Below are 27,611 nucleotides of genomic sequence, written 5' to 3'. Positions count from 1 at the left end.
TTTAAGGAAGGAAATTACTCAGTATGTGTGCTTGTGTATAGGAAAGGTTGACTAATACAAGGTTGCCTGCTCTCATACACCTCTATGCTCATTTGGGACCATTCAATGGAAAAATCCTCATTTCCTTATGTCACCCTCACCACAAGGTGGCACATCTGTACTCCCTATGCTTTCTAAGTGCCTCTACAGTTTACTTCGTTTTTAAGAAGTAACTGTTATCCATATCAACAGAGAGGAATATTAAACTGCATTATATTTTCAAGCAAAGACAATGAAAGGTAAGTAAACTATTCTTAATATATGGATTAATTCAAAACTTTCCTTGTCACTATTATTTACGAAAGGTCTGAGGTGTATTCACCTCAACAGTGCGGAAACTAAACAGGATAAGGAGCTATTGAAAACTTAGCTTCCGCGTGTTTTACAAATACATTCACCAGAAACTCAACAGAATTTCAGGGTGAAATAGAACATGGGCTTTGGATAGCAAAAAACCAGCCATATCTCCCCATTATTTTGATATTTTAAGCCTGCCGGTAACCCATTGGTTGCTATGCAGCGTAAGGTTTTTTCTTGCATTGCTGTCACTTTTCGTTCTCGCGTTGTGAGTTTCAAGAACCAGTAGCTGTGTGCGCTAACGAAGGCTCTTCCCTATAATTTTTCCTTCATGCTGATAAAAGCTTGTGTTTGAATGCCAGACTTTGAAACATCCAAATATACATTCTCATTTTCACCTAGTGGCTGATCAAATAAAAACCTCAATGATCTGCTGTGCAGTTGTTGTTCTTTTTACATAAATGATATATAAATATACTGCATGATCTATAATGGTCACAACACACACTTCTCCACAGTACATAACGGACCCACATGTTTCGTATCCATCAGAAGGGCACTAAGCAGACTACGAATCCACCAAATCGCAAACTGAGATAAGCGTGCGAGTACAAAAGAGAGGAGGAGGAATTGTTTAGGGACAGACAAATACTGACCTAAATCAGAGCACAGAAACACTAGCCAGCATGCAAAGCAATTCTATCCACACACCACCGAATATATGTTTTTAGAAAGTAGATTCTTGGAGATTTAAACTATAAACTATGTACATAGCTCCCTCTGATGACCATTGGACACGATACAATGCAAGCCTCCTTTTATTTTCGGTCGTGCACTCAACTGACAGCTGACTGGTTAAATTCTAATTGCTTCCAAGTGAGGTCAGCAAAGGTATTTATCGAAAAGGATTGAACAACAGGCTCAACACACACATGCACGCGCAAGCACATACACACCATCTCTCCAGCGTGGTGATTTATGGAAACAATTATAATTCTGGTGGAGTCTTTCTGAGCTGAGAAAGTTTCGTAGCTACAGTAGAGTGTCTCATGTTGCAAAAAGCAGACAACAGAAATGGAATACTTGGCTATCCAGCTCTTATCAACAGGAACAAGTAAGTTATCTGTCCTTTACAAGAGCATTCAACAGTTTCTAATTGCTAATAACTTTTATCTTCATTTGTATATGTTAGATGTAAAAAAGAGACATTAAGAAAACTATTTCTATTCAGAAAGTTAAACGGGTGGGAATAAAAAAACAGAGCTAAGACTATGAGTTCTGGTTCAAAATATGAACTAGAGAAAAGTTATCTGATAGATTGTGCTAAGAGTGAATATATAGTTGTGAAGTAATCATTAGAATTTTACCAAGCATGAGAAAGTTGTTCAATTGAATCAATAGGGCATTTTGGAAGGACTTAATACTGAAGGCAGAACTATGTTTACAATCAGTTTAAATGTCTGTTTATGTAAAAGTTGTGAGAGATATCTATTGTATATACATATGCATATTTTTAAAAGTCAGCGCAGCATGTCGTACGTTTTTGTATAGTATCTTTCAGTAGCATAATGTATCCTTGCACATTTGTGACAATTGAGCATAAAGACTTACACATGCACCTTTTCTCACAGATCTTTTACTTTCAGTGCAAGCAGCAAATTCAAGTAGTACAGAAGGTCACGACAACAGAGGTTTTTATAACTTGTGTCTTTAAAGGATATTCTGACTGAAGAGATATTTAAGAAGCTCTTCTATTTCGCCATTAACTATTAAGGAATAACGATCAGAATTCTAGAAGAGGGAACAATCTCATTTAAATGAATCTGTAACTCGTAAAGACAGAAGGCAGGTCGGTGACCTAAGAGCAACAGCCTACTTGAGATTTAATTTTCATTATGTTGTTCATGAACACCCAGAACACTGCACTATAATGCACAAATGGATACTGACATGGATCCTGCCAATTTTGCTCTACAGATCATACTTTTACATTATCTTTCTAATGGGCACTATATCTTTAGCTTGCAATGACATGACTCCAGAGCAAATGGCTACAAATGTGAACTGTTCCAGCCCTGAGCGACATACCAGAAGCTATGATTATATGGAAGGGGGGGATGTAAGAGTGAGAAGACTTTTCTGTCGAACTCAGTGGTATATGAGGATTGATAAGCGAGGCAAAGTAAAAGGGACAAGAGAAGCAAACAACAACTACAGTAAGTAACATTTTCGCTTTTCCTATGTCTAAGTTTTTAGAAATGTTTCGTATTCCTTGATTTATAGCAATTTCAAAAGAATTTTGTATAGCGTACTTTGTAGAAGACAAGTTTTTCAATGAGTCCTACAGCAGGACATTTGTTATTGATTTTGAAATGCGTCATTTTAAATGCTACATTGTAGATCTCCTAATGTATTAGTTACAGCTGGTAACTATTAGCAAACAGAGAGCCTATTTTAACAAGTGAATTAAGGTTGCAATATGAAAATGTATATACACAAATGCTGCTCATAAAATACTTATGAAACCTGAAACCACATTTTATACAGTCCACAGACTACCTAAAAGTTTGGTGTGTTTGAGTTAACAATTAAAACATATGCAATACTAGAAAGTTCAATGGAAAGAATTATGTAAACTGTCTTGCAAAATCTTTTGGAGAGTTTGCCAAGCCAGGAACAAAATCTATTCTAGTTTCTGCAGTTCATTATTACAATGATCATGATGCTGAAAAAATATTCTCTCCCCTTTCTTCCAAACCCATGACTCATCCAGGGAGAATGGACACATAAGATTTTGCAAATCTGTACCAAATACCATTTCTGAACTGGTAAAAGAATTGTTATACAAATCTGTACTTTTCACACGAGTACCTATAGATCTTCCATTTACACTTGAAGGCATCAGTGTTACACTCAATATTTTTGTCACTTTGGTGTTCATGTTATTACAAATCTATTTTTATTTAGTGAAATATGACATCTGCTCGAAAAGACATTACTTTATTAAGATACAACAGGAAAATACCTAGGATTATATTGCATATTTCAAAACAAATTTATAAGGAATGGAGGCCAGAGACCTGGTGGTCTAGTGTTTATAGTCTACTGAAAGGACAAATATATTTCCAAGGATGCTATTAAATACAGTTTTCATGTAGGTTGTACCTATTATTGCACTTTTTATAACAGCAGCAGCAAAATAAATCGAACTTTAAGAACTGTTAGCATGATTCAGCTGATGCTGACTGCTGGTTTTGTGTAAGAACAGCCCTTTAGCACGTTAAGCACCTGGCTAGCACGCTTCATCCTTTCTTTCTTCCTGACTACATTTGCGTGGTTAAAACTTCATGGACTAATGTCACTGCTGCTTTTAAAATTTGTTTCCGTATGTCTCCTTTCTTCCTACACTATTCCGTAGTGAACAGCCATGTTCCTCTGAAAGACAACACATGGCCAGCAGCCAAATACATTATTTGGTCCATATTCAAGAAGACTCCCAGTGAGTTTCAGGAGGACATCACTACAATAGAGAACCATAGGGCAGTTGCAAACTGAAATGTTGCTCCCATAAAAATCACAAGGAAAAACTGTTACTGACTGTTCAAATAGTTTCTTCTAAGTTTTTGCAGCTAAGTAAATATTCACTGTACCCAATTTACAAACACTTTAAAGACATTATGACAGCTTATAGAGCTGAAGAATTATATATAAACTTGCTTTGTTTAGTTCCATGTTCCTTAAGTAAAAACTTGGTTAGTCATTGAGCATTATTTCCAACTCAAGTAAAGGTTCTCGAGGCTCTGCAGAACCCCATGCTGCTGAAGCACACCAGTTACACCCTGAAATGTCCTGTACTTAACCCATTAGAAAATATCAGATCATCCTGTGCTAAAGGCAATCCATTTTCCTATCGTTTTCTCAACCCTTTATGACTATTTAGTGATGGTAACTAACTATTGCAAATCACAGAAAGGCAACTTTGAGTCATTAAGCCCTTATTTTTATATTACAGTGGAAAAAAAAAAAATTCTGAATTCTTTTTCTGGTGAATGCAATGAGAATTGGGAGAAAATCAATACTTGAGTGGTTTATCTGGTAACTGACGGGCACTATGATGAACCATCTCTGCTAAATTGAGTTAAAGCACGTGGGAAGTCTCCCACCATCTTACATTTAAGTCTCTTGCTCTAATTTGTCTATTCTATAATAGCAAATAATATCCAAATACTTTTGCTGGACGAGTAGAATGGGGAAATAGAGACAAAGAGGACTGGGAAAATGTGAACACTGGTAACTTGGATTTTCCAAGTAACTTAAAAATATCAATATTGTGAAAAACTACTTTGTCATACTCTCTATTCAACAGAATACGTAAGAAGCCTTTCTGATGATGTGGTTAGGGCTCTATACTACAACACTCATAAAGCAAAGAATATTATATGAGGGGAAAGAAAACAAACACATGGGAAAAAACCCCACCTGGACTAATACACTTTCCCTAAGCAAAAATTTTGACATAAAAGAGACTAAACAGGCTATTTTTATCCAGGGTCTCTGAAAAACATCATTTAAAAAATACTACCCATTACTAAGATGTATCACTATAATGGTCAAATATTCTTGCTCTGTGATTTGCAGTTCTGAAAGCTGGTAAAAGGTAAATCAGACCTGTTTCTCAGGACAGAATGTCAGAACCGTTGCTGTCAAATTTTGTATCAATGGATACAAAAAGTGTTGCTCTGAGAAATATCTTCCTATTTTATCCTAATTTTCCACTTACATAAAGGAATTGTTTGCCCTTTTGAATTGCTAAAATTAAAACAAGCCAAAACTTCATGTTTTTCACTACCATAACTTAGCTTCATAAAAGCAGCTGCACTGACAGTTCCGCAGACAGAGTCAACTACGTGTTTTTAGTCCATGAATCGTGAACCATGAATTATGTGGAAAGCGATCTTCACATTGAGAAATGTCTGTAGAATAACATCATCAGAACTTGGGCAAGTGCCAAAATTCAGAGAGCTTCTCTTGGGACTCTAAATGTAAGAATGCCAAGATGGGGAGGAATTAGGGTCTTTGTATTCCAAGCTTCTCTAGTAAGTTACAGAATAAAATATATATATACATCCCATGAAAGTAACAGCAAAAAATAACAAAAGTGTGAAAGTTTCCTAAGATCTTGATTCAAAAGGCACTGTGTTAAATGTGTGTGGATTGCAACTCCATGGCAAAATTACTGAACCAAATCCCCACCCATTGTAATTAATCTGTATTTATCATACACTTGTTTCAAAAAACATTAGAAGTTAACTGCTTAGTCCAAGAAATGCGTGTGTACTGTTTCAGTGAAAGCAAACTGTTGAATCCTGTTTACAACAGGGATGACCTCGTTAGGTACCCACACAACATTATTCTGTGTGCATTTCCGAAAGCAGTAGAGCCTTCTGGTGGACACGAGGGTGATAACACAAGGGTAAACTAAGCAAATAAAGAGGACAGTGCTCAGCACTGGGCAGGGGAAATCACTTTGCACCTGCCAGCTTTGCCTTCCTTCAGAAAACAAAAAGTAAGAGTGAAAACTGAGAGTCACATACTGAAAAACTAAAGAAGAGTTAAGAAGCAGCCAAGAGATGAGGTCACCCAGAAAAATCTGTCATTACTCATAAAGATCTCTCTTTGACAATCACTTATTCTATCTTGTGCAAGCCTATACTATAGGAATTGTGTTTAAAACAATAAATGCTATTTCTTGTTCATGTAAAATAAGTGGGCACACAAACCAGCCTTTTGAATTCACGACTGTAAAAAGTGAGAGAAACTGCACAAACCTTGGAGATAACTCTATCTCTCCTTATTACTGCTACTCCTTCCATTTCAGTTTGTGTTTATGATTTTTGCCAGATTTTATTTGATTTTGTACAGAAAAAAAACCCCAAAGCAGCAGAAATCAGAGTTTGTTTTGACTCTCTCCAAGAGGATTTACAGCTAGGACTGGATGATGCTTTAGGACTTGCCACGCTCTGTTGCCTTTGGAATCTCATTTTAAAGACTTCAAAGGGTCTCTTAGTTACCAGCAAAGCCTTCCCGGAACCTGAATCCTAAGATGTCTGATCCTGTCATATTCCATGTGTGCTCTAAACCCAGAAAGTGCCTATTTCCTCCTCTTTTTTTTTTTCTTTTCAGTAGATAAAGGCAACCAAAAAAAGCAAAACAAAACTATATATATATATATATATATATACACACACACACATATATATAGTCTAGTGAGATCTTGGCACAAACCAGCTGAAATCTTGATTAAAATTTTCAACTCAGAAAACTACTTCTATTTTGATCAAAATCCAACAAGTCATAGCTATCAGCAATATTAAATGAACCCTACCTCAGTTTTGTTCAAACCTAAACCCTGACTGATGACAAAATACACTTCATATGCATTAGCGGTTAGATACTTAAACTTGCTTAGAAATGAAAAGTATATTTCCAATAGAATTTTATATGTGCTTTTCAGGGTAAAATAAATGTTGGAATATGTATGCTGTGCCACTATATAAAATGTATTTCTGTGGCTTAAATACATATTACATAGAGGACCAAGAGGATTCACTATCTGAAAATCAGCTATTTCAAGGCAGGTATTGATGTAGCAGAATCAGTTAGGGGTTATGTGTGTTCCAACCCAACAGCCTGAGTTTGCAACTGCATTCTTGATTTTTCAAGAGGTTGTTGGTTCAACCAATACATTGGTGTCAGGAGAAGACGTGAAAGTGCTTTTGCTTCACATCCGTACTTTGCTAATTTTTTCAATTATAACAGAGATTTCATTCAAATGGCAATGTATGTGTATCCTCTCAAAACCTGGCCTTCGGTGCCAAGAATAACTTGGCACTACAGCGATTAATCAGATCTAAATATAACTGATTTCCCTGCTCCCTCTCTAGCTTTGTCTAGCACTGGTGATAGATACCAGCCCTCAAGTTAAAACCAGCAGAAGAGACTCTATGCCTATACCTTAGCCTATACCTTATAACAAATCCCAGATTTCCCCATCAAATGCTGAAGAAGATGGGTTTAAGTAGAGATGCAGATTACCAAAGTAGATGAGTTGTGCCTGTCTTACAGCTCCTAGTGACTTTTTTGACCCCCGCTTTGAGGGAAGTGAGGAGAAGGAAGGAAGGAGTAAAGTCTTGAACCATCGCAGCAAGATTCTGCAGATCTCACATATCCATGTCCAGATCAGTGCTCAACTGACACAGATGGCAGGGATGCCACAAAACACAATTAAAACCGTTCCTTTGTGAATTTACCTCCAGAATCTTCATCACCTTGTCTATTCTGTGGTATTTACCAGCATTTACCACGTATTTTTTCACTATGTATGAAGTCAGAACAGTGGCGGTTTATGCTCACTTTCTTCTGAGCCTGAACACAAAGTGATTGCATAAGCTTTGTGGGGGGAGAATCCAACCTGAGGGCTCGGGCTTCACCAGCTGCTCCAAACCACCAGGGCTCTGTCTGCCTGCGTGTGCTCCAAAGCTGGGGAAGAGCTACAGCCAGCGCAAACAGTGGAAAACATTTAAGCTGAATCTATACACATTGTGCTTAAACCGATTCATTTTTAGTTCAACTGTGACTTAGCAGTTTTCTGAATCTCTCAATACTGAGATTTATCACAAATGAGAAAGGTTACATTTTCATGCAACTGTCAATCAAGTTTGGCAGTTGACTGCAGAAGCAGTTGCAGGATACATTTAAAGAGAGAAATTTCACCCCTTCTCCCTCGCAGCTCCCCCCCTGCATTGTTTACAATTTCTGGATATACAAAAAAATCCAGTATTGTATCATTATTGCTCCATCCTGAGGAAAACGTGCTGAAGTGGCCCTGACCTGAGATGCAAGAGACTTGAGGGTAATCCAAACTTTTAAGCAATTTGCTTACAGACTTTGGGAAAATTCTTCAAAGTCCCTGTGCCTCTATGTGCCTCTATTAGTGTAAAGAGCTTTAAAACTTATTAGTGTAAAAATTTCCAAACCTACAAAAGAATTGTGTGTTAATGTTATAGATATTACATATTTTTATTACGGAATATTAATTGACTAATGGAATACTAACTAAAATAACTGAAGACAGTAGCTAGACAGAAAACCACAGAGCTCAGATGAATGTTAAGGAAGCAATTTTCCATACAGGTAAATAGAATTTGGTAGAAAATTTCATTCCTTATACAGTCAATCTTGCAAAACAAACCCAAAATCCAGATCTCTCCCTTCACTGCTTCCAGCCTTCTGTATTGTTTGAGTAGCTAAAAGTCATTTGTCATATTTCTACGATCCTGGAATACGGAACAGCTGGGTTTTCCCGCCAGCTCAAGAAGACCAAGAGAGCCCAAAGCACATAATTATACTGTTCCACGCTACAAGATGTATCAACCAGCAGTATATTTTGGAACATTTTCCTCATCAAAACAGAATAAGTTTAGGCAAATGAAAGCTGTTACTCTTCTTGGGTGGCACACAGCTTTCATTGCATAATTGGCTGTCTATGACTATATTTGGCAACTGTATTTCAATTGTTTTTTCTGACCTTCAACTTTATTTTTAATTTTTAGTTGTGGATGTGAGCTGATGGAAAGGTCAAGCAGCCTTCTGCTGTATGTAATTTATAAATATTCTTAAGAAAAAAATTAACGGGGAAAATTCTTATGGCAGAAACATAATCGAGGTTAACAATCATAGCACTGAATTGTCAGACTTTAAAACTTTCGGAACACACGACATCTTTTACACAAATGGAAAAAATTCTGTGTAACAATAGGTGCTGAAAAGCTGGAAGTGGATATTCACAGATGGGGCCCACAACTTCATGAAAACACACAACAAGCTATAAAAATACCAATGCAATCAATACAGTCTCTTGACTGTGACTTAGCTTCCGAAATAAAAAACAAAATAAGGATTGAATTCTAATAGAATTTTGTACAGCCTTCACACACTGCCTGCAATATGAACCTGCACAATTTACCAACAGCAGACTGCAGTATTCTTGACAGGCTGAATCAGATGATCAGACAGGTAAATCCCAGTTAACATCAGCAAAGCTATGTCAATTTATTCCAACTGAGTATTTGCTCTTTTAAACATACAGTGGGAATCTGACAATTCAAAACCAGGACGAAATTATCAAAAGGTCTAGATATTCTGAAAAAACCCTGACATTTTCCTTCGGTACACAATCTTTCAAAATTAAGCACAGTCAAAACATCAATAGATCAATGCAAAACTACAAGCAAAACCACAGAAAACACAACCATGTCATAGCACGTATAACCACAATAAATTCAACAGGGAGTAATAAATACCACTCGTCTCCATCACATGAATCAAAACACTTTTTGAATACTCCTGTTACTGGTGGGGGTGTTTTTGAAAGGAGTTTCCCAGCGCTAGTACATCAACTTTTAACAGCATACATCCTTACCTTAGCTGGCTTACTTTCTTTTAAACGTGTTAGCAGACACTGGGAGGTGCTATAGACTATAAAAAGAGGCTGATCAGACTTGTCCTTGGCCATTTTGATGCCTTCAAATGTTGATATTTGTCTAACTGAAAGGTCACGTATTTCAAAACAGAAAAAAGTCCATCTGCCAACAAAAAGGATATTTTCATTAATAATCTGCCCTAATTTCATAAGTTTTTATTATGACATTTAAATGTCAAGTGGGATTTGATACTTCAATCAGATGTAACTGTTTACAGAAAAAAATGTAAATAGAGAACTTTGTGATTGTTAAAGGCAGAAGTTATTATAGATGAACATGTATACGATCTAGAGCTGAAGATACTAGGGGAAAAAATAATCACAGTCAAATCAGATTTTGAAAAGGTTGCACGTGAATGTGTGCTGAAGCCCCAGAGCTGCTCAGGTGAACTGGTGCCATAGTTGTGTGGGCTGTTTGCATGCACAGCTGAAAGCAATGTAGTGGCAAAAGTGAAATTTTAGATGCTTGCCAGGTGTGTAGAAACACTCACCACAGCAGCTTTCTAGTTTCTTGCATAACACATGCACAACATTGCATTGTGATGATAGTTTTGCCCTTTTTAGTGGTCTAGGTGAACTGTAAGAGTGGCAATGCTCAGGCTCTCCAGGTAGCCGCTACGCAGATGGATTTCGGAGAAAACATGGATGTAGCTAAGTCAAGGGAAGATGGCAACACAGAAAGGGGAAGAGATTGATTCCATCCAGCACTCGCATAGCTTTTGCAGCAAGCACTTTGTGAAAATGAGTTGTACTCGCTGACAGAAACTCTGAACTAAAATAGAAAGGATAACTGAATCCCAGAGAGCGCAGCCAGTACTAGCACAACCGGAAAGTGCAACTTCCACCAGCAAAAGCAACTTTAATTCCACCATGCTAACTTATTTGCTTTGGAATAGCATATACAGCTGAGGGACTACATGTAATGTGCAAAATGATACAAAGAAATCCAAGCAGTTTTGAGTGCTCATTGGTGGGATTTTTATGAGGATTTAGGGCACTAGCTGTGTAAATCTAGCACATAACGATTCAAATAACGAGACTTGCTTGTTATAGCCACCTTGCAACAAGAGACAGATGTACGCTGTGGGAAAGGCCAGTACAAGACCTTCCCTGGCAGCGATCCCTTCTGTCTGCTTACATGGGGAAAACGCACCTGAGAAGCCCTAAAGTCATCACAGCCACTTCACTTTCCAATACTACAGCAAAAATTTGAAATACTACCTTTACAAAAGGAATGGGACAAGTACCTGTTCTCAAAGTGGGATTCATTCCCATTAAACTCCCCACCAGTACCATGGTTTGTATTACTTTAGCACCATTTTTACCAATACCATGCCATACCATAGTACAAAAAGAAATCTCTGCCAAGTACTAAGCACACATGCAAACTGCAAGCATGACAAATGCTCAAACAGTACTCCACCTACAAATGTTGTTACTAACCAAAAACTACATTGGATACAACTTCAAGAGGCTATTTTCAAACTTACTGGTGAGAAAAAGCCCTTATTCCAACTAAAGTAAGCTCAGTTCCTCTAACTGAACCTTTTGCATTTTTTGCTGAGCATGGAGATCCTGGTCAATATTTCCAACAAAGACTGAAAACAAAAAACTAATCAAAAGGTACATAATTTCCAGGGCAAGCAAGTTCTTCTTTAGAGCATTCTAAAGCACCATAGAAAAGTCAGGGAAAAAAATAAACTTTCTTATACCTTATGTCCAAATTATTATTTCAAAAAATACCATTCATCCACACAGGAAACAACTCATCACCTACCTCATCAGGCGAGAAACAACACGAGAAATGTGGAAAAAAGGGAGCAGGAAACACAGGAAGAGCTTCTTCCCTGCAAGGGACTGCTGGCCAGCTACAAGGGGCTGGCTGGGCCTGGCTTCCTCCCCCTTCCTAATGCCATCAGACACAGGTGTTCTGAGTCTCCTGCTCTTTTCTCCATCCTGCCACCCCCCACTACTGATACGGTGCTTCAGAGTGCTGAGCATTCTCTCTGAGCACCTGTTTCAGCAGTACAAAAGGAAGTTTTCTTATTAAGGCTGTAAAAGACAGTCTGGCTTGTTTTCCTAGCTTACTAACAGTGTAACAGCCACACATTTGAGTGAATTGGTGTTGGAGTTTGGAGTTGATATTTATTAGTTCAAAGGAAGCCGAATGTTATGTGAATTTTGAGAGTTCTAGGAGTCCTAGGCCACTTGTTCTTCTCCCTTTAAATGCCTACTAAGTTGGGCCATTAATAAAACCATTCTTTTCAATTATTATACACCAATTTCAATCAGAATGTTCAAATTAGCACACTAATGCTCAGGCTACTTGATTATAAATACCAACATAAAAATACTTAATATACCTTCATTTCTGACTGCATCTCTGCGTGACTTGGGAAGTCCAGTCTGCGTGACTGAACATAACTGTCATGCAACAAAATTAAAGAAGAAAAAGGATTTCCACGTCTTTCTAGGAAACTGTTACAACATCTTTCAAGGAAATCATGTTCTGTTAATTTTTTGAGCTAAGTAATCTAGTGTTTTGAATATGCATTCATCTATTTTAAATCATACTGTTCCAGGACACATTCTGAATGATTTAATGGGAATTTCTGAAATGGCATTTTCATCCATAAGGAACACTGGAAACAAGCCCTGTCTATACCAAAACCATAAAACTAGCATTAGACTAAACTAGACCAAAGGCAGAATTCATCAGGTGATTAATAACAGTAACTCTGCCTTCTCTGTATCTTCTGTCACCAGGGCACCCACCTCGTTCATCAGTGGGCCTACGTTGCCTCTGGTGTCACTTTTATCTGGCACGTATTGGAAAAAGCTCTTCCTGTTGTCCTTGACCCCTCTCGCCAGGTTTAATTCTAAGGAGGCCTTAGCTTTCCTAGTTGCCTCCCTACACCCTCTGACAACAGCCTTATCTTCTCCCCAAGTGGCCAGCCCCTCCTTCCATGATCTATAACCTCTCCTCTTCCACTTGAGCTTACCCAGCAGTTCATACAGGTTCATACCAGAAATAAGTATTTCCTTCTCTGTGTGCATGGTATTTGATTGAAATACATTCTCAACAACATAGAGATGTAACCAACATGAGAATGTAACCATCGAAAGTACAGCATTAGCTCTCTTTTCAACATACAGTCAAAATATGGCTGTTCTATTCATATTGACTTACTGAACTATAGAGAACTACCATGAATAGCCTCAGTAGTTGCTGTTGAAAGGAAAAAATATTGCACAGCTGTGGAGGAGTTAAGTTCCTGACTAGTGGAAAAGCTATCTAACCCCGTGATTCATTAGGAAAAGTTTGCTCAAGAGTTGAGAGACCCATATTAGGAAAGAGACAAATATATGCTGTTTGTAAAAGCCTGGTTCTACTGAAACCCCTAAGAGTTTTGTCACTGCTGCCTATCAATGGCTTAAGGAGTTCATTTTAGAAGGTGCCAAATAATAACTATTGCTCCTGCAAATCCATGTGCTTTTACTTTAAGATATAGTTTCATAACATTGGTAATACAGACTGGCATAAAGAAAAATGAAATTCCTGTTCCACCATTAATCTTTTCCTGACTTTCAAGTCAGAATGATTTATCTGTAGCTTAACAACATCTATCTTGGAGTAATGTTGGTATCTCTATTTATTCTACTCAAGATATGGGCTTAAGAGTACAATACACCACAATATGCCCAATTTAGGATATTCAACTTGAAAAATAATTAGCTATCACTTTTCAAATGTATGTGCAATCTTATATTTCCGTATGAAAGATCTAAATGGAACTTTATTCTAATTTTTGAGCTATATTAAAATCACAGATCCACATTTCTATACTGAGTAAAAACTGAATGCATTATTTATACTGAATATATATTCAATAGTAAAAATACAAAGTTTTTTTGTAATTCTTTTTTCTACCATATAATATTTGCATTCACATATGAATCAAGAGTACATTGATAGCCATGGAGGAATTGAGGTGGCACAAAACGACCAAGTCAAGAACAGCAGAAGCACTTTGTTTCATTTTTGTGGTAAAAAACCAATTGTCTCCTCAGTCAACTTTAGTACTTTTTCTCCAGCTCCTTGTTGCAATACAGCTGAAGTCACTAATATTTTATGCAAAGGAAAAAAAGGTTTCTTCACCACTCTAAGTGCTTGGAATAGTCCTAATTGTTCCAGTCAGAGAAAAACAGCATAGCCGGTTTTTTGTATCTATTTTAGGATACACCACTATGGGAACAGCCAAGCTCTGTGCTGTTGTAACTTCGTGGTCTTCAAGTCAGCGCTAAAATTTCCTGTGGAGTCCAATGTAACACAGTAAACTTTTACTTTTGTGTTACAAACTCTAGGAGAGAGCAGTACCATCAGAAGCAGAAAGGATCATAAATGCAATGCAGAATCAAAAAAGGCCTGCACCTGAGTCTACCAATCACAAAATTATACAAACTTAATGCAAATCTTCCACAAAATAAAAATGTAAGAGCTTCAAACCCTTTACTTGCACGTATAGCTTCTGTTACCCAGCCCATAGTCTCAGTTTTAAAACCACTAACCTTCACCTAAGCCCTCTAGCGCTCTGAACCCATGGAAGAAATCTCTACCACATTACCCTGCTTCCTCACAGAGAACATTTGACCCTTCCCTGCTTGAATAAGGTGCTGTTTAAGCCCATTAGCTGAAATGTATGTTTTCAAATATCTACAAAGCATAGCCCAGCAGTCTTTCAGATTTTAAAGGCGTCCGTATATTCTGCTACAGATTGCTTATGTATTACGCCTATGGAGCTCATCGAAACTTCATGACACCAAGACACATAAAGGCAAAATAAGAATTATGTAAACCGTAGCAGAGAAATTGAAAAGTGAAGCATTCCCAAAAGCCCATCTGAAACTGTTATCAAATGCTTGAGTGGTATGAAATCTTCCTTTTGTCTCAAGATCAAGAGAAAACCAGGTCTTGATGCTTATGCCAGTGCACTGCACTGCACTCTATCAAACAGGTTGCTCCGTTATTGTCAGAGATGGTAATTTGGAATATAATAATAGGGCTGCCAGGATGGATCTGAATTTAAGATATTAAGTCCTTTAACAGATAACTTTATCATAAACTGTCACAATAGAGTAATATATTAGTACCTGTGTGCTCTGAGAGCCAGATTCTCTTTTTAAGAGACTTGATCTTCTAAAGGACTAAGGGCTAGCTTGCTGCTAGTTAAGCAGCACTAGATACCTATGAAAAACCTCCTTTTAAAATAGCCTGTAAGTAGAGTAATTGGTGATAATGCAAAGGAACAGTGGATGACAACCCAAGGCAGCTTTCTTTTCCTTTTATATGCCCCTTTTATGTAGGTTCACCTGATGTAAACAATGATAATTTAATTGAAAGAAACATAACTGCACTGATTCCCACACAGGGCTATAAAAACTAGAACAAAAACAGTGAGAAACTGGGTTGTGTACAAATGAATAACACATAATAAAGTGTGTTAAAGTTAATAAAAACGTCTAAAGAAACTCTTCATATAATTTGGTTAATGCTATGCTCTGTTAACTGTACAGTTTCCCTAAAGTCAGGCTTTCAGCAGACAAAGTTTTTAGACTGGTAAAAATACGGTGTAACTAAAAGTAAATTAATGACATTAGGCGAAATTCAGACAAGGAATTATTAAGCTATTTGAGAAAAAACAAAAAGATGTTTGGATAACTGACACACATTTTGATCCCTGTACTGAGGAAGACAGGAAAGACATCAAAAAATCCTTATTTTTTCTCAGAATTGGATTAAATGATTAGGTTGGTTTTTATTTTGAGGATTTTTACGTTTTCTTCTATGAGTTTATATTTCAGTGTTTGGTCTAAGATAGATTTTGAAAGTTCAACTAAATCTAAATTATTTGTCGGCAGCAAACCAGAACAATTCGAGAGACCATATCGTATAAATACATGTCCCGTAGTGTTTTGAAGGCAGAAAGAGTGAGGCAGATGGTTTCTATCAATTCCCACTCTGTGGTGCAGCAAGGGGTTAGTAGGATTTTCTTAGCAGCTTCTTGCATTTTGTACCTTGAAAGGAATTACGTACTGCCTGCTTGTGTTCTTGCAGACGCTCTAATTGATCTATTCAGATGTCTGGCTTCAGCTGTTCCTGCACCGAGTAGCAGATCTGATTTGGAAATCAAACTAAAATGTATTCAGTTGGGTAGTACTTGCCCTACATTTTCATAACATCTGGGAACATTTTCAGTATTAAAAATGCGTTTTACTTTCTATTTAAACTGATAATACAGTTTTCAGCATGGAGGATGCAATTATGATCATTCTATGTGCATTTAATAATAGCTTTTAGTAATGATTGTCAACAACGCATAATGCTAAATGATCCTGAAAGAAAAGGGAGGCAGCTCTTAGATTCGGTTTGTCCCCAGAAAACAGCTCTGCTATTCCTTCTGTCAAGCGTGTCTCAGAGACCAGAGAAGCCAGCACAGGAATGGCTGGAAACAGTACAACCTGCAGAACAAAAGGGCTGGAATACTTCATATAAAAAAGAACAGGTTATGTCTTAGATGTATTTTTGCCCCGTTTAACAAAGTCAGTCCAGCACACAGTGTCATGTTCTATTTAGGACATCTTTGCATCTGCCTGTTGCCAGATTACACAGGTGATAAACCATAACAGTACATGAAATGCACCTGAATTGAAGTTCTTCAGAACACAATTCAGATAATGAATCATCCTGGCTCTAGTCCTCTCTGGAATTTTCCAAGTTTCAGACAATCGGAATCGCGGTAGGCACTGAAACTCTAAATTTGGAAAGTTTTGCACCACTAAACAGATGTAGCTCATTTTGCTGTGAAAAAGTTAATTAGCAGCATTTTGCATTTACATTTGCTATTTTGCAGCTAGATTCTAAAAGTCTGCAAAGCTTGAAAAGATTTGTTCTAGTGAAATTGGCACCGAATATTTAAATACTAGAAACATTCTTCATCTGAGCTATAGGGAAAGTATTTTTTGTACAAATTTAGCTCTAAGTTATTAAATCATTAATTTTCTTACTGCTTGGTGATTTTCTTACTTGCTTCTTACTGCTACAATTATATTTTGTAAACAGTCACTCCACCCTTTTTTTCCATTTTTAATATCAGTGCATTATTAACGCTGTACTAAGAGAGTACTTTTTCACATTGAGGATTAAGACATTATTAATTCTAAAAAATAATATTCTCTTTCATTATAACCATATGTTTGGCTCCAAGGCAATTTTTATTGGAGGAAAATAGTTTCCTGCAAAAATGAAAAATTACTACATGCTGTATGAAGGGCTGATCAAGAAAAAGTATCCGTATGAAATGCACAGTGGAGATCAGCAAAGTGAGGCATTTTAATAAGTTTAAGGAGAAATTCACAAGTGGATGCCCGGGGCAGTGTGTTATTCAGGTGTTACTGAACACTGCTGTTCACAACTCAGACATCTAAATTCAAAAGTTCCATAATTTTACAACCTACTTTGGTGAAAAATGTCACACCCTTTTGGTTTTGAATATCAAATCAAGAGAAATATTGGAAAGACAGTGATCCAAAGTGCTAATGTTCCAGAGATATAAACAGAAGGAAAGAAGTCAATTTAGAGCCAGAATATCCTAGACCAATTCTTATCACACTACCATTTTCAATGCAGAATGAAGCGTTTGATTTACAAATTATGTAGCTCACCAACATTAGCAGAGAGTTAATATAAAACTAAGGCCAAACCAGGTTGTACAATAAGGAAAAATACTCAAAAATTCTAAGCTATTTCTCTTCAGCAATAATTCACTGCAACATGGTGACGGAAATCCTCACTACAGTAACTAGTGAGGGTAAGCTTTACTGAGTGTTGTAAACTGATGAGCACTGCTTTACATTTATTCACTTTGAAAAGTAACTAGAAAGGGTATTATGGCTTTTAACATTTCCCACTGCAGATTAAATGTGGTAAATGACACCAAACTGGGAGGAGTGGCTGACGCTGGAAGCTGTGCTGCCATCCAGAGACCTGGACAGGCTGGAGAGTTGGGCGGTGAAAAACTTAATGAAATAGAACAAGGGCAAGTGTAGAGTCTTGAATCTGGGCAGGAACAACCCCAGGTTCCAGTATAAGTTGGGGAACGACCTATTAGAGAGCAGTGTAGGGGAAAGGGACCTGGGGGTCCTGGGGACAGCAGGGTGACCATGAGCCAGCACTGGGCCCTTGTGGCCAGGAAGGCCAATGGTACCTGGGGTGGATTAGAAGGGGGTGGTCAGTAGGTCAGAGAGGTCCTCCTGCCCCTCTACTCTGCCCTGGGGAGACCACACCTGGAATATTGTGTCCAGTTGTGGCCCCTCAGTTCCAGAAGGACAGGGAACTGCTGCAGAGAGTCCAGCGCAGGGCAACAAAGATGCTGAAGGGAGTGGAGCATCTCCCGTGTGAGGAAAGGCTGAGGGAGCTGGGGCTCTGGAGCTGGAGAAGAGGAGACTGAGGGGTGACCTCATTCATGTTTACAGATATATAAAGGGTGAGTGTCAGGAGGATGGAGCCAGGCTCTTCTCGGTGACAACCAATGGTAGGACAAGGGGGAATGGGTTCAAACTGGAACACAAGAGGTTCCACTGAAATTTGAGAAGAAACTTCTTCATGGTGAGGGTGGCAGAGCCTGGCCCAGGCTGCCCAGGGAGGTTGTGGAGTCTCCTTCTGTGCAGACATTCAAACCCGCCTGGACACCTTCCTGTGGAACCTCAGCTGGGTGTTCCTGCTCTGGCGGGGGGATTGCACTGGATGAGCTTTCCAGGGCCCTTCAACCCCTGACATTCTGTGATTCTGTGATCCTGTGATTCTATGATTTGTAAGTAAAAAGAAAGCTGTATTTCCTAAACATCAATCTGGAAGTTCAAACCAGACTTCACATTTCGTGCCGTGGTTCCAGTAATACATATTCAGAAAGCCAGATTATATATTAGATGATGCACGTGAAACTGTTTAAATACTTTGAACAATGCAGACTTAAGAGTGGAAATCGGCTTACTCCTTCCTTTTCTGTCATAAAGGTAAACACTCACAAGTCCAAGTACACATGCAAAGAACAGATCTTGTAAGTAAAATAACAGCATTTCTCAACAGTCATTTGCTTCCCTGCTGTACCTTCTCTCTTCTGTTTCCTTCTCATCTTGTTTTTTCATACTCTCTTCACAGAGTTAGGAAGTTAGCAGTTTCTTTCAGAAACCTTGACATGGCTCAGATTCCATAACTAATCCAACTCTCAACTGTTGAATGCCAGCAGGACAATGGTTTATTACAGAGTCATTCGATCTAGCAGTGCATGTATCAATCAGCTTGTAGAACTGGCAAACAGCAGAGAAATTTTGGATAATGTAATGTCAAGTGAGAAATCTTTAAAATGATCAACACATGAAAATACACCAAAGTACAAAAAATACCTTGGTGGACTTCCGTTTAGCAATTTGTTCATTTGTTTTAATAGAGTATGCCTGCTGGTTTTGTGCCCAATGAATCGCAAAAGATTAATTAAACATTACCTGCTTATGCTTAATTAAGCATGTTCCGCACACAGACTAAATCTTATAAGCAAATTCTGCTACTTGAGGATGCATGAGTAATATGCTGCATCAAGTCCTCAAGGAATATCTCTCTATCGTTAATCATGTTTCCTCAGACAACTGCAATTTTTCCTGCTTGGAAATTAGATATGGGACAAACCCAGGAGTTTTGAGTGCTTTGAATATTTGTCCATAATATCCAGATGTCTGGCACCTCACTGAAGCAGTAGCTTCAATGGTTCTACTGAAAATCCCTGACAGATCCATTGTTTACGTGCAGATCATTTTTACAGTCATATTCATACCTAGATTGCTTCAGTTAGTCTACATATGCACGGCAAATGCACACATGGATACAGTACAAAGCCTTTAAATAAAAGCTTTCTTAGCCTTTTTATTGGTCCATGCTGTAAATAATAACATATTTGATATGTGTTTATGCCATAAATCCAAATCCTGACTATCACACGAAGAAGCAGATATAGGACAGATAAAAGGGAAAGTGATAGTGAATTTATGTAGTAGCTTTTTTTCTCTTACCATAATTAATTGCTTATTGGAATCATATCCATAGACAGAAAATTGACAGAAAATCTCATTTCTGCTTTGAAAAATCATTATAACTTATACTTGTATATCTATTTCTACTTACAAACAAGTTCTATGAGGTACCATCTGGGAAGCTCTTGCTAAGAAGAGTACAAAATACAAATGTAAATTCTACTTTCTATCAATTGTAATTTAATAATGGGGAAGGGTAAAAGAATAATTAGATCCTATTACAATATCTCTTAAATTAATACCTTTTTGCAGTAAACCTTTTACCATTAGATTTTATATTTGAGAGAGAATGAGCACACAAATTGCTCTAGCTAAAATGCATAACCATTTAAAATATTATTGAGAATCAAAATAACTTGAGCACAAACAAATACTTCACCAACTATGCCATGAAAGTATTCATTTACTTTCAGAAAACGAATACTGATAGTGTCCTCTGGAAAAACATTTAAAGCGTAATAAGCCAGCTAATGAACGGATTTCATTCTCCTGGAGAAGCTGCAGTTCATGGACTGGATGGGTGTATCTGTGATGGATAAAGAACCGGGCCCAGAAAGTTGTGGTGAACAGAGCCAAATCCAGTTGGCGGCCGGTCACAAGTGGTGTTCCCCAGGGCTCAGTATTGGAGCCAGTTCTGTTTAAGCTCTTTATCAGTGACCTGGATGAGGGGATTGAGTGCACCCTTAGTAAGTCTGCAGATGACACCAAATTGGGTGGGAGTGTTGATCTGCTGGAGGGTAGGAAGGCCATACAGAGGGATCTGGACCAGCTGGATCATTGGGCCAGTTGTATGAGGTTTAGCAAGGCCAAGCGCTGGGTCCTGCGCTTGGGGCATATGCTACAGGCTCGGAGAAGAGTGGTTGGAAAGCTGCCTGGCAGAGAGGGATCTGGCGGTATTGATTCACAGTGGCTGAATATGAGCCAGCAGTGTGCCCAGGTGGTCAAGAAGGTCAACAGCATCCTGATTTGTATCAGGAATAGTGCGGCCAGCAGGACTAGGGAAGTGATTGCGCCACTGTACTCGGCCACACCTAGCATACTGTGTTCAGTTTTGGGCCCTTCATCATAAGAAAGACATTGAGGTACTAGAGAGAGTGCAGAGGAAGGTGATGAAGTTGGTGAGGAGCCTGGAGCACAAGTCTTATGAGGAATGGTTGAGGGAGCTGGGGCTGTTTAGCCTGGAGAAAAGAAGGCTGAGGGGAAACCTTATCGCTGCCTACAGCTACCTGAAAGGAGGTTGTAGTATGGATGGTGTTGGTCTCTTCTCCCAAGTAGCAAGTGATAGGACAAGAGGAAATGGCGTCAAGTTGTGCCAGGAGAGGTTTAGATTGGATATTAGGAAAAAATTCTTCACAGAAAGGGTTGTCAGGTGTTGGAACACACTGCCCAGGGCAGTAGTGGAGTCGCCATCCCTGGAGGTGTTTTAAAGGCTTTTAGATGAGCTTCTTAGGGTCATGGTTTAGTGCTAGAGTTGGTTAGGTTACAATTAGACTTGATGATCCTGGGGGCTTCTTTGAACCGAAATGATTCTACAATTCTATGATACTACTGCGATGACTCATGGAATGCAGGCATGCGCTTATAACACCATGAAAGTTTTCCAAAATACTGTGTGATTGACCATTATGTTTTTAGTATTTTCTTGCTTTAAGAAGCACAAACATTAACTTATTACATCCCAGAACAAAAGAACAAATTACATTAAACGCCATTAAACACTGTCTTGTAAGCAATGACAGGAGCATTTTTTTTGGCCTTGAGTCATCTGCAAAGGTCACTTGAATTCATAACTGCATGCTCCAAATTTAATTAATTAGAAACACAAGTTAGTGACATTTGGAAGTTTCATTTTGTTTAGACTTATTCTCCATCCAAGTCTTTTCCACCTCCTCTTTCCATGTTTGAGATTCCACATACTTTAACTTAAGTCAGTCCTGCCTAGGAAAGGGTGTTTCACAAACACGTTCCTCACAAGTGCTTCACTGCCAGTGCCAGCCTCCCTAACACTAAAAATCATGAACAGACTTGGTTTTTTTTCAACTTCAGTGCACAGAGAGGCCACAAGAAATAAAATGCTGTAAATATTACGCAAAATTTAGTATTATAAACCATTTAGAATATTTTATTAAATCAGCATTAGATATACTGTTAGCTATTTTTTTGAAAGGAAAGCATGAGAACATTAAATAATATTAATAACTAGCTTCTGGACATTTGCTTTTCTTTCCTTTACTGCTTATTGCCTTCTTTCCAGCATTTAGAATAGTACAGAAACTGAGAAACTAAAGCCCATATCAGCTGACTGTATTTCACATACACTGGACAGAATTTCAGGTCTGTAGGAAACTTCATTCACTACAGGAATTTCAAGCTACATTTGATACACTGACCATGCAACCATATAGAATTGTTTGGAATTTCATGCTGATTTTATAGAAATTACGGTTGGTTTCAATTTTCTATGCCCGTTTTCAGGGTTGGGTTTGGGTGGTTTTTTTCCTCTTTATGGATTTAATCTGATCTCTTTCCCAGTTACTTTGTGGTATATTCCAGTCTTCTCTTTAACCTCTTCTGAAGTTCTGTGAGAGCTAGTCCTAATTCTGGTGGTACGTAAGTGCTTAAAACTCTGAAAAGCACATAAAAGCATAGCAAATAGTACTGAATATACATAACAATTTGTGAATCTCAAATTATCTGTCTTTAATTAAAATGCATTGCCTTGTAGGCACAATGGGATTTTTAAAAATAAGATGAAAAAACACGTAAAGATCTGAATACACTAAATCTATCGCACATAGTGCCCAAGAAGAATGAAACTTTGAGAGATAATATTTTATTTTGCCATTCAGATTTGCTATACAGTAGGCTTATAAAATATTTGTACATCCCCAGCTTCTATCCTCTACTAAATTCTATATGGATAGCGCAAAGTTTCCACATGAAAGACATTTATGTCGCAACTGAGAATAAAGCAGAAAAATTACTACCAAAAACTAAAATAAAATAATTCCTACAAGTTAGTATGAATGTCACCATCTACTTCATGGGGAAAGAAAAAAAGCTAAAAAACAATGTAAAAATTCTAGCAATGATATAGCCTTGGACAAAAGCTTTTGGCATTTCCTTTTTGAAAGCAGTAGTATTTCTTACCACTGTAACTTCAGCCAACATCCGCTTACTCAAAGAAATCTCCATTTCTGTTAGCACGAATTGTTTTAAAAAGCCATTTTGAATCTTTCCGTTTTTTAGTTCTGTATAAATAGAAAACTCAAACATGGATTTTATTTTAAAAAAACCCTCTCCTTAAGTTAATGGCCAGCATAGGCAAAAGAACAAATGGATATAAGCTGTCGCTGAAAAAATGCAGATTGCAAATTACTACAGAGTCTCTAGCCATTAAAATAAATCAAACTCTGGAACAGCCTTCAGCGGAAACACTGGGGGCAAAGAAATAACAACTCCAATTTAGTATTGGCAAAGTTTATGAAAAGAGAATTATCTGATGCAATTCCCAGGCTAGCAGAGCACTGGACTTGATGACCCAGAGATCCCTTCCACTGTTATGTTTTTTGTTTGGCTAGATGCAGATGTTCATCTGTTTTTCAGCCTTGCTGTGGTTTTTCTAAAGTGTAATTTAAATGAAAGTTAATATAATTTTTGTAAGTTTCAGTTAGAAATTACTCTTTGTAAGACTTGTTGCTAGGCCTGCAGCAGAGTGAAACTTGTCAAAGAATTCTGAAAGCTTGACTTAAAGTTGGCTTAGCATTGTAGAGAAGCACAGCAGTGTAAGTGTTCAGAGATGAACGCCCAGCGGGACACGGACCATGAGAAGAGACAACTGATCTACTGGTAGGGAAAATAGGAAGAAAAAGAAATACAGGCTAGGGTGAGTGTCAGGAGGATGGAGCCAGGCTCTTCTCAGTGACAACCAATGACAGGACAAGGGGCAATGGGTTCAAACTGGAACACAGGAGGTTCCACTTAAATATGAGAAGGAACTTCTTCCCAGTGGGGGTGGCAGAGCCTGGCCCAGGCTGCCCAGGGAGGCTGTGGAGTCTCCTTCTCTGCAGACATTCAAACCCGCCTGGACACCTTCCTGTGGAACCTCAGCTGGGTGTTCCTGCTCCATGGGCGGATTGCACTGGATGAGCTTTCCAGGTCCCTTCCAACCCCTGACATTCTGGGGTTCCGTGATTCTGTGACTGATACATCAGTAACATCAAGGAAGAACACAGAACAGTAAAGAAAGCAAAGGACATCAGGATACTAAAAAAAGTATAGGGAAGGAGAAATATCCTAGATATTTCATGCCTTTCTAAAACTAAATAATGAAAAATTATTATCGTGTGTGGTGGCTGTGAAGAGTCAATAGAAACTTGAAAGAGAAGAAAAGGAAATGTTTTGTTCGAGAGGAAGGTCATCTTTCAGGTGACAATCTAACACAAGCCTCTCTTTCCTCCTACTTCGCTTCCCACCCCCCTGCTTCAGCTATCGGAATTTGCCAGGAGCTGGCTGGCTTTGGAAGGCCTTGCTCTGGAGAACGAGCCACAGTACAGATCTACTGCACACAGTTCTGTAGGTGGCTCAGTGTGGGAGAAAATAGATCAAACTCAGAAATCTAAGCTATTGCTTAGAATAATAATAACAATATTCAAGCTTGAAATCAACCTGTTGTTCCTTAATAACTTGCACCATCCTCCTGCCTTTGCTCAGTTGTTTGTTTGTTTTATTAACATAAGAATATGTTATGTTGCAGGTAACTTAAATGTGTCATAGTGGCTACAGAAAGCTATTGCAGATATATGAAAATAATGTAATTTGCAGAAAACAACTCTAAATGTTCTCGGGTTTGAATAAATAAGTTCTCAGAGCAGCTTTTAATGATTTTCAAATACACATATCTTTACAGCTCTCATCAGTCATAAAAGCATCCAAAGGTCAAACAAATACTTTATCTTATTTAAGACACCGTGGTCTGTTTTCTATCACTCACAAGTTCTACGGTTTACACTCTTTCAAAGCGATGATACTGCTACACAAGTCTTCAAAATAAAGGCTTTACACAAATTCTGTGAACATTGATGGCTATGCATATAATTCTCCCAAATGAACCCTGATAAAGACATGCTGATTCTTCAAAAACAGAAAAATTACTTACACTACCATTGCAACTTCAGTATATACCTACAAATTTTAACTGGCTGTGCGGATACATGGTCACATAGAGATGATTTTCAAAGTCTAGCCCTGTCTTCACATGAATAAATACATGATTTTTCTGTTTTCTATGACCAGTTGCTGCAGATTTTAAGCAAAGGCAGAAGTATTACAGAACATTAGTTTAACTAAACCTCCGAAGTTGACACGGAAACAACCAACCATATTTCAGCCCTTACTGTGTCCCTCCACAGGTATTCTAGAAATCCGAACAGTGGCAGTCGGAATCGTGGCAATCAAAGGAGTGGAAAGTGAATACTTTCTGGCAATGAACAAGTCAGGAAGACTCTACGGAAAGGTATGGATGCAAACTTCTCTTCTGTGTACAATCACCACGTACAACCTTAAAGATAGATATTTTTAGATGTAGCATCTGTATAGTTTGTATAAAATAGACTCCTAACAATTTAAAATGTATCCTGCTCTTCTCCCATATGTTCTGTAGTAGACTTTTATGTCTATTTAATAAATTCCGTGCTTGGAGCTCATATACTTTTTAAAACTGTGGAAAACTAAGGGGGGATAGACAAAGCTAAAATATTCAATATATGGATTTCAGAATTCTTATTTATTAATTAAAAATATTATTAATAAGTGGGGTTTATAGTGCATATTCTTCTCCTGTCTTCCCCAATCTAAGTATTAAAAAAACCCCTCGTACTTATTTTACTCTATTTTATTATCTACTCTCAACAGAAAGTATGCAATGAGGACTGCAACTTCATAGAACTGATTGAAGAGAACCATTATAATACTTATGCTTCTGCAAAATGGACACACAAAGGAAAGGAGATGTTTGTTACTTTAAACCACAAAGGGGTCCCCATGAAAGGTAAAAAAACCAAGAAAGAACACAGAGCATCCCACTTTCTTCCTCTGGCAATATCCTAATCACAAATGATCTATAAAGAACTGGTTCCAGCAGGAAGATTATTTTAAAGACGACTATTTGATGAGATATCAAGAGAGGCTGGAATACTACTGAGAAACTGAACAAGCTGGACTTGCGCATTTATGTTTATTTTTAAGAGACTACATGAAAAAGATTTGAAAATATACACAAAACCAGATTTACTAACTAAAAGTTGTAAAAAATTCTAAAGAGTTGTACAATCGTTATCTTAGTCATTGTAACTGGGTAGTTTCTTAAATTAATTTACCCCGAAGAATAAGCCATGACTTGATTATCTGATAATATTTTATTTAAGAAAAAAAACCTATCTGCTTCTTAAATATGGCTGCTATAATAATAATAAGCAGATGATAAAGTTGTGTAAAATATGTCAGACTTTAAGGCTGCTGGAATGAGTTGTCAGATTATCAAGTCAGTAGTAAACGTGGAGGCTGAGCAGTATTTTAAATACTTCCCCCAAGAAACTGATATCCTATACATAAACTATATGTTCAGAAAAAAAATATATAATCTTGTAAATGTTTATTGTTGTATTCAGATAAAAGAGTTAGTTTGGAAAAACTAAGTTTACTCTACTACAAAATGTTCCTATCTATTAATGAAATAAATACCTAATGCTGCTCTAAAAGATGTTTCAAATAGTGTATGTAAAATAAGAATAGGAATTAATAATGTACTTCATCTCACTTTTCACAAATTAACATTTTATATAACGATGAAGCAAAAATTCAGACATATTAAGGTTTTTTATGTAACATATCCTATCTTTTGTATAATTCCTGTTAGGGCATACAGCTTTCAATATTGTTTTTCTACCCTTATACATGCTTTTTCTGTTGTTACAGCATTAAACTTTATTTTAAGTTGTATTTGAACTTTATTGTTCTAAGTTATTTAAATGTTATTTATAAAAAAAAATACTTATTAAGCTGCATCTGTTTCATATGCTTTTAATTCTAAAGGAATAACAAAATGGTCTGGCTGAGATGCATGAATTTTTTTGTGTGAGCAGACACAAAGACTAGTACACAACCCTCTTGCCAACATACATTGGATGGCAGACAAAAATGACAGCCCGCAGCAAATCGCACAATGGACATCTCAAAAGAAACAATGCAAAAATGTAAGAAATCTTCGCCACATACTCTTGCTAATTGAATTTCATAGCATGCTCAGAGTTACACCAGGTAAAAGAGGGTTACGGTTCCAGCAGGTACTGGAACTAATCCTCAGATGGTAGAACGTATTCTCACAGATACAGAATATGTGAGAGCCTATACGAATAGTTTGAAACTTCAGCCAAAATCAATGTGACCTGATGAAGAAAAGACATCTTAGTTTTCTAGCTACTAAAGCGTTCAGCTAAGCCCTACACGACTAATGCATTATATAGTTTCATTCTGTTCCATTTGTTTACAAATTGTCTCGGCATTGTGATAATTGCGCTTAGATAAAGATCAC

At 37.6% G+C, this 27,611-nt stretch overlaps 1 protein-coding gene and 1 long non-coding RNA gene across 11 annotated transcripts in view; one reads left to right on the top strand and one right to left on the bottom strand.

The window, feature by feature from the left end:
* The window catches only part of LOC136106939 (uncharacterized), a 78,868-nt gene that overhangs the window by 38,892 nt on the left and 12,365 nt on the right, over positions 1-27,611 (bottom strand). For 7 of the 8 annotated variants that reach the window (XR_011741130.1, XR_011741129.1, XR_011741132.1 and 4 more), the window contains one exon: positions 9,818-9,980. The exons of the other annotated variant lie outside the window; for it this stretch is intronic. This is a non-coding gene — a long non-coding RNA (uncharacterized lncRNA). The remainder of the gene's footprint in view (positions 1-9,817; positions 9,981-27,611) is intronic. 8 annotated transcript variants of the gene reach the window in all.
* On the top strand, positions 1,184-26,607 carry FGF7 (fibroblast growth factor 7). 3 transcript variants are annotated; one of them, XM_065847670.2, is made up of 4 exons: positions 1,184-1,450; positions 2,358-2,552; positions 25,432-25,535; positions 25,934-26,607. In XM_065847670.2, the coding sequence occupies exons 1-4, from the start codon at positions 1,411-1,413 to the stop codon at positions 26,126-26,128; spliced, it is 534 nt and encodes a 177-aa protein (XP_065703742.1). In that variant the 5' UTR covers positions 1,184-1,410; the 3' UTR covers positions 26,129-26,607. The 3 variants fall into 3 exon arrangements, with proteins under 3 accessions (XP_065703742.1, XP_071670200.1, XP_065703741.1); XM_071814099.1 differs by having other exon boundaries at positions 1,983-2,552; XM_065847669.2 differs by having other exon boundaries at positions 1,968-2,552.

The sequence above is a fragment of the Patagioenas fasciata genome, chromosome 12 (assembly GCF_037038585.1).
Source record: "Patagioenas fasciata isolate bPatFas1 chromosome 12, bPatFas1.hap1, whole genome shotgun sequence".
Taxonomy (NCBI): domain Eukaryota; kingdom Metazoa; phylum Chordata; class Aves; order Columbiformes; family Columbidae; genus Patagioenas; species Patagioenas fasciata.
This window is presented reverse-complemented; position numbering and strand designations above follow the sequence as displayed.

Coding starts and splice junctions, on each gene's coding strand:
- FGF7 (XM_071814099.1), top strand. CDS start 2,267: ATGCACAAATGGATACTGACATGGATCCTGCCAATTTTGCTCTACAGA. Junction 2,553..25,431: donor AGAAGCAAACAACAACTACA/GTAAGTAACATT, acceptor GTCCCTCCACAG/GTATTCTAGAAATCCGAACA. Junction 25,536..25,933: donor CAGGAAGACTCTACGGAAAG/GTATGGATGCAA, acceptor TACTCTCAACAG/AAAGTATGCAATGAGGACTG.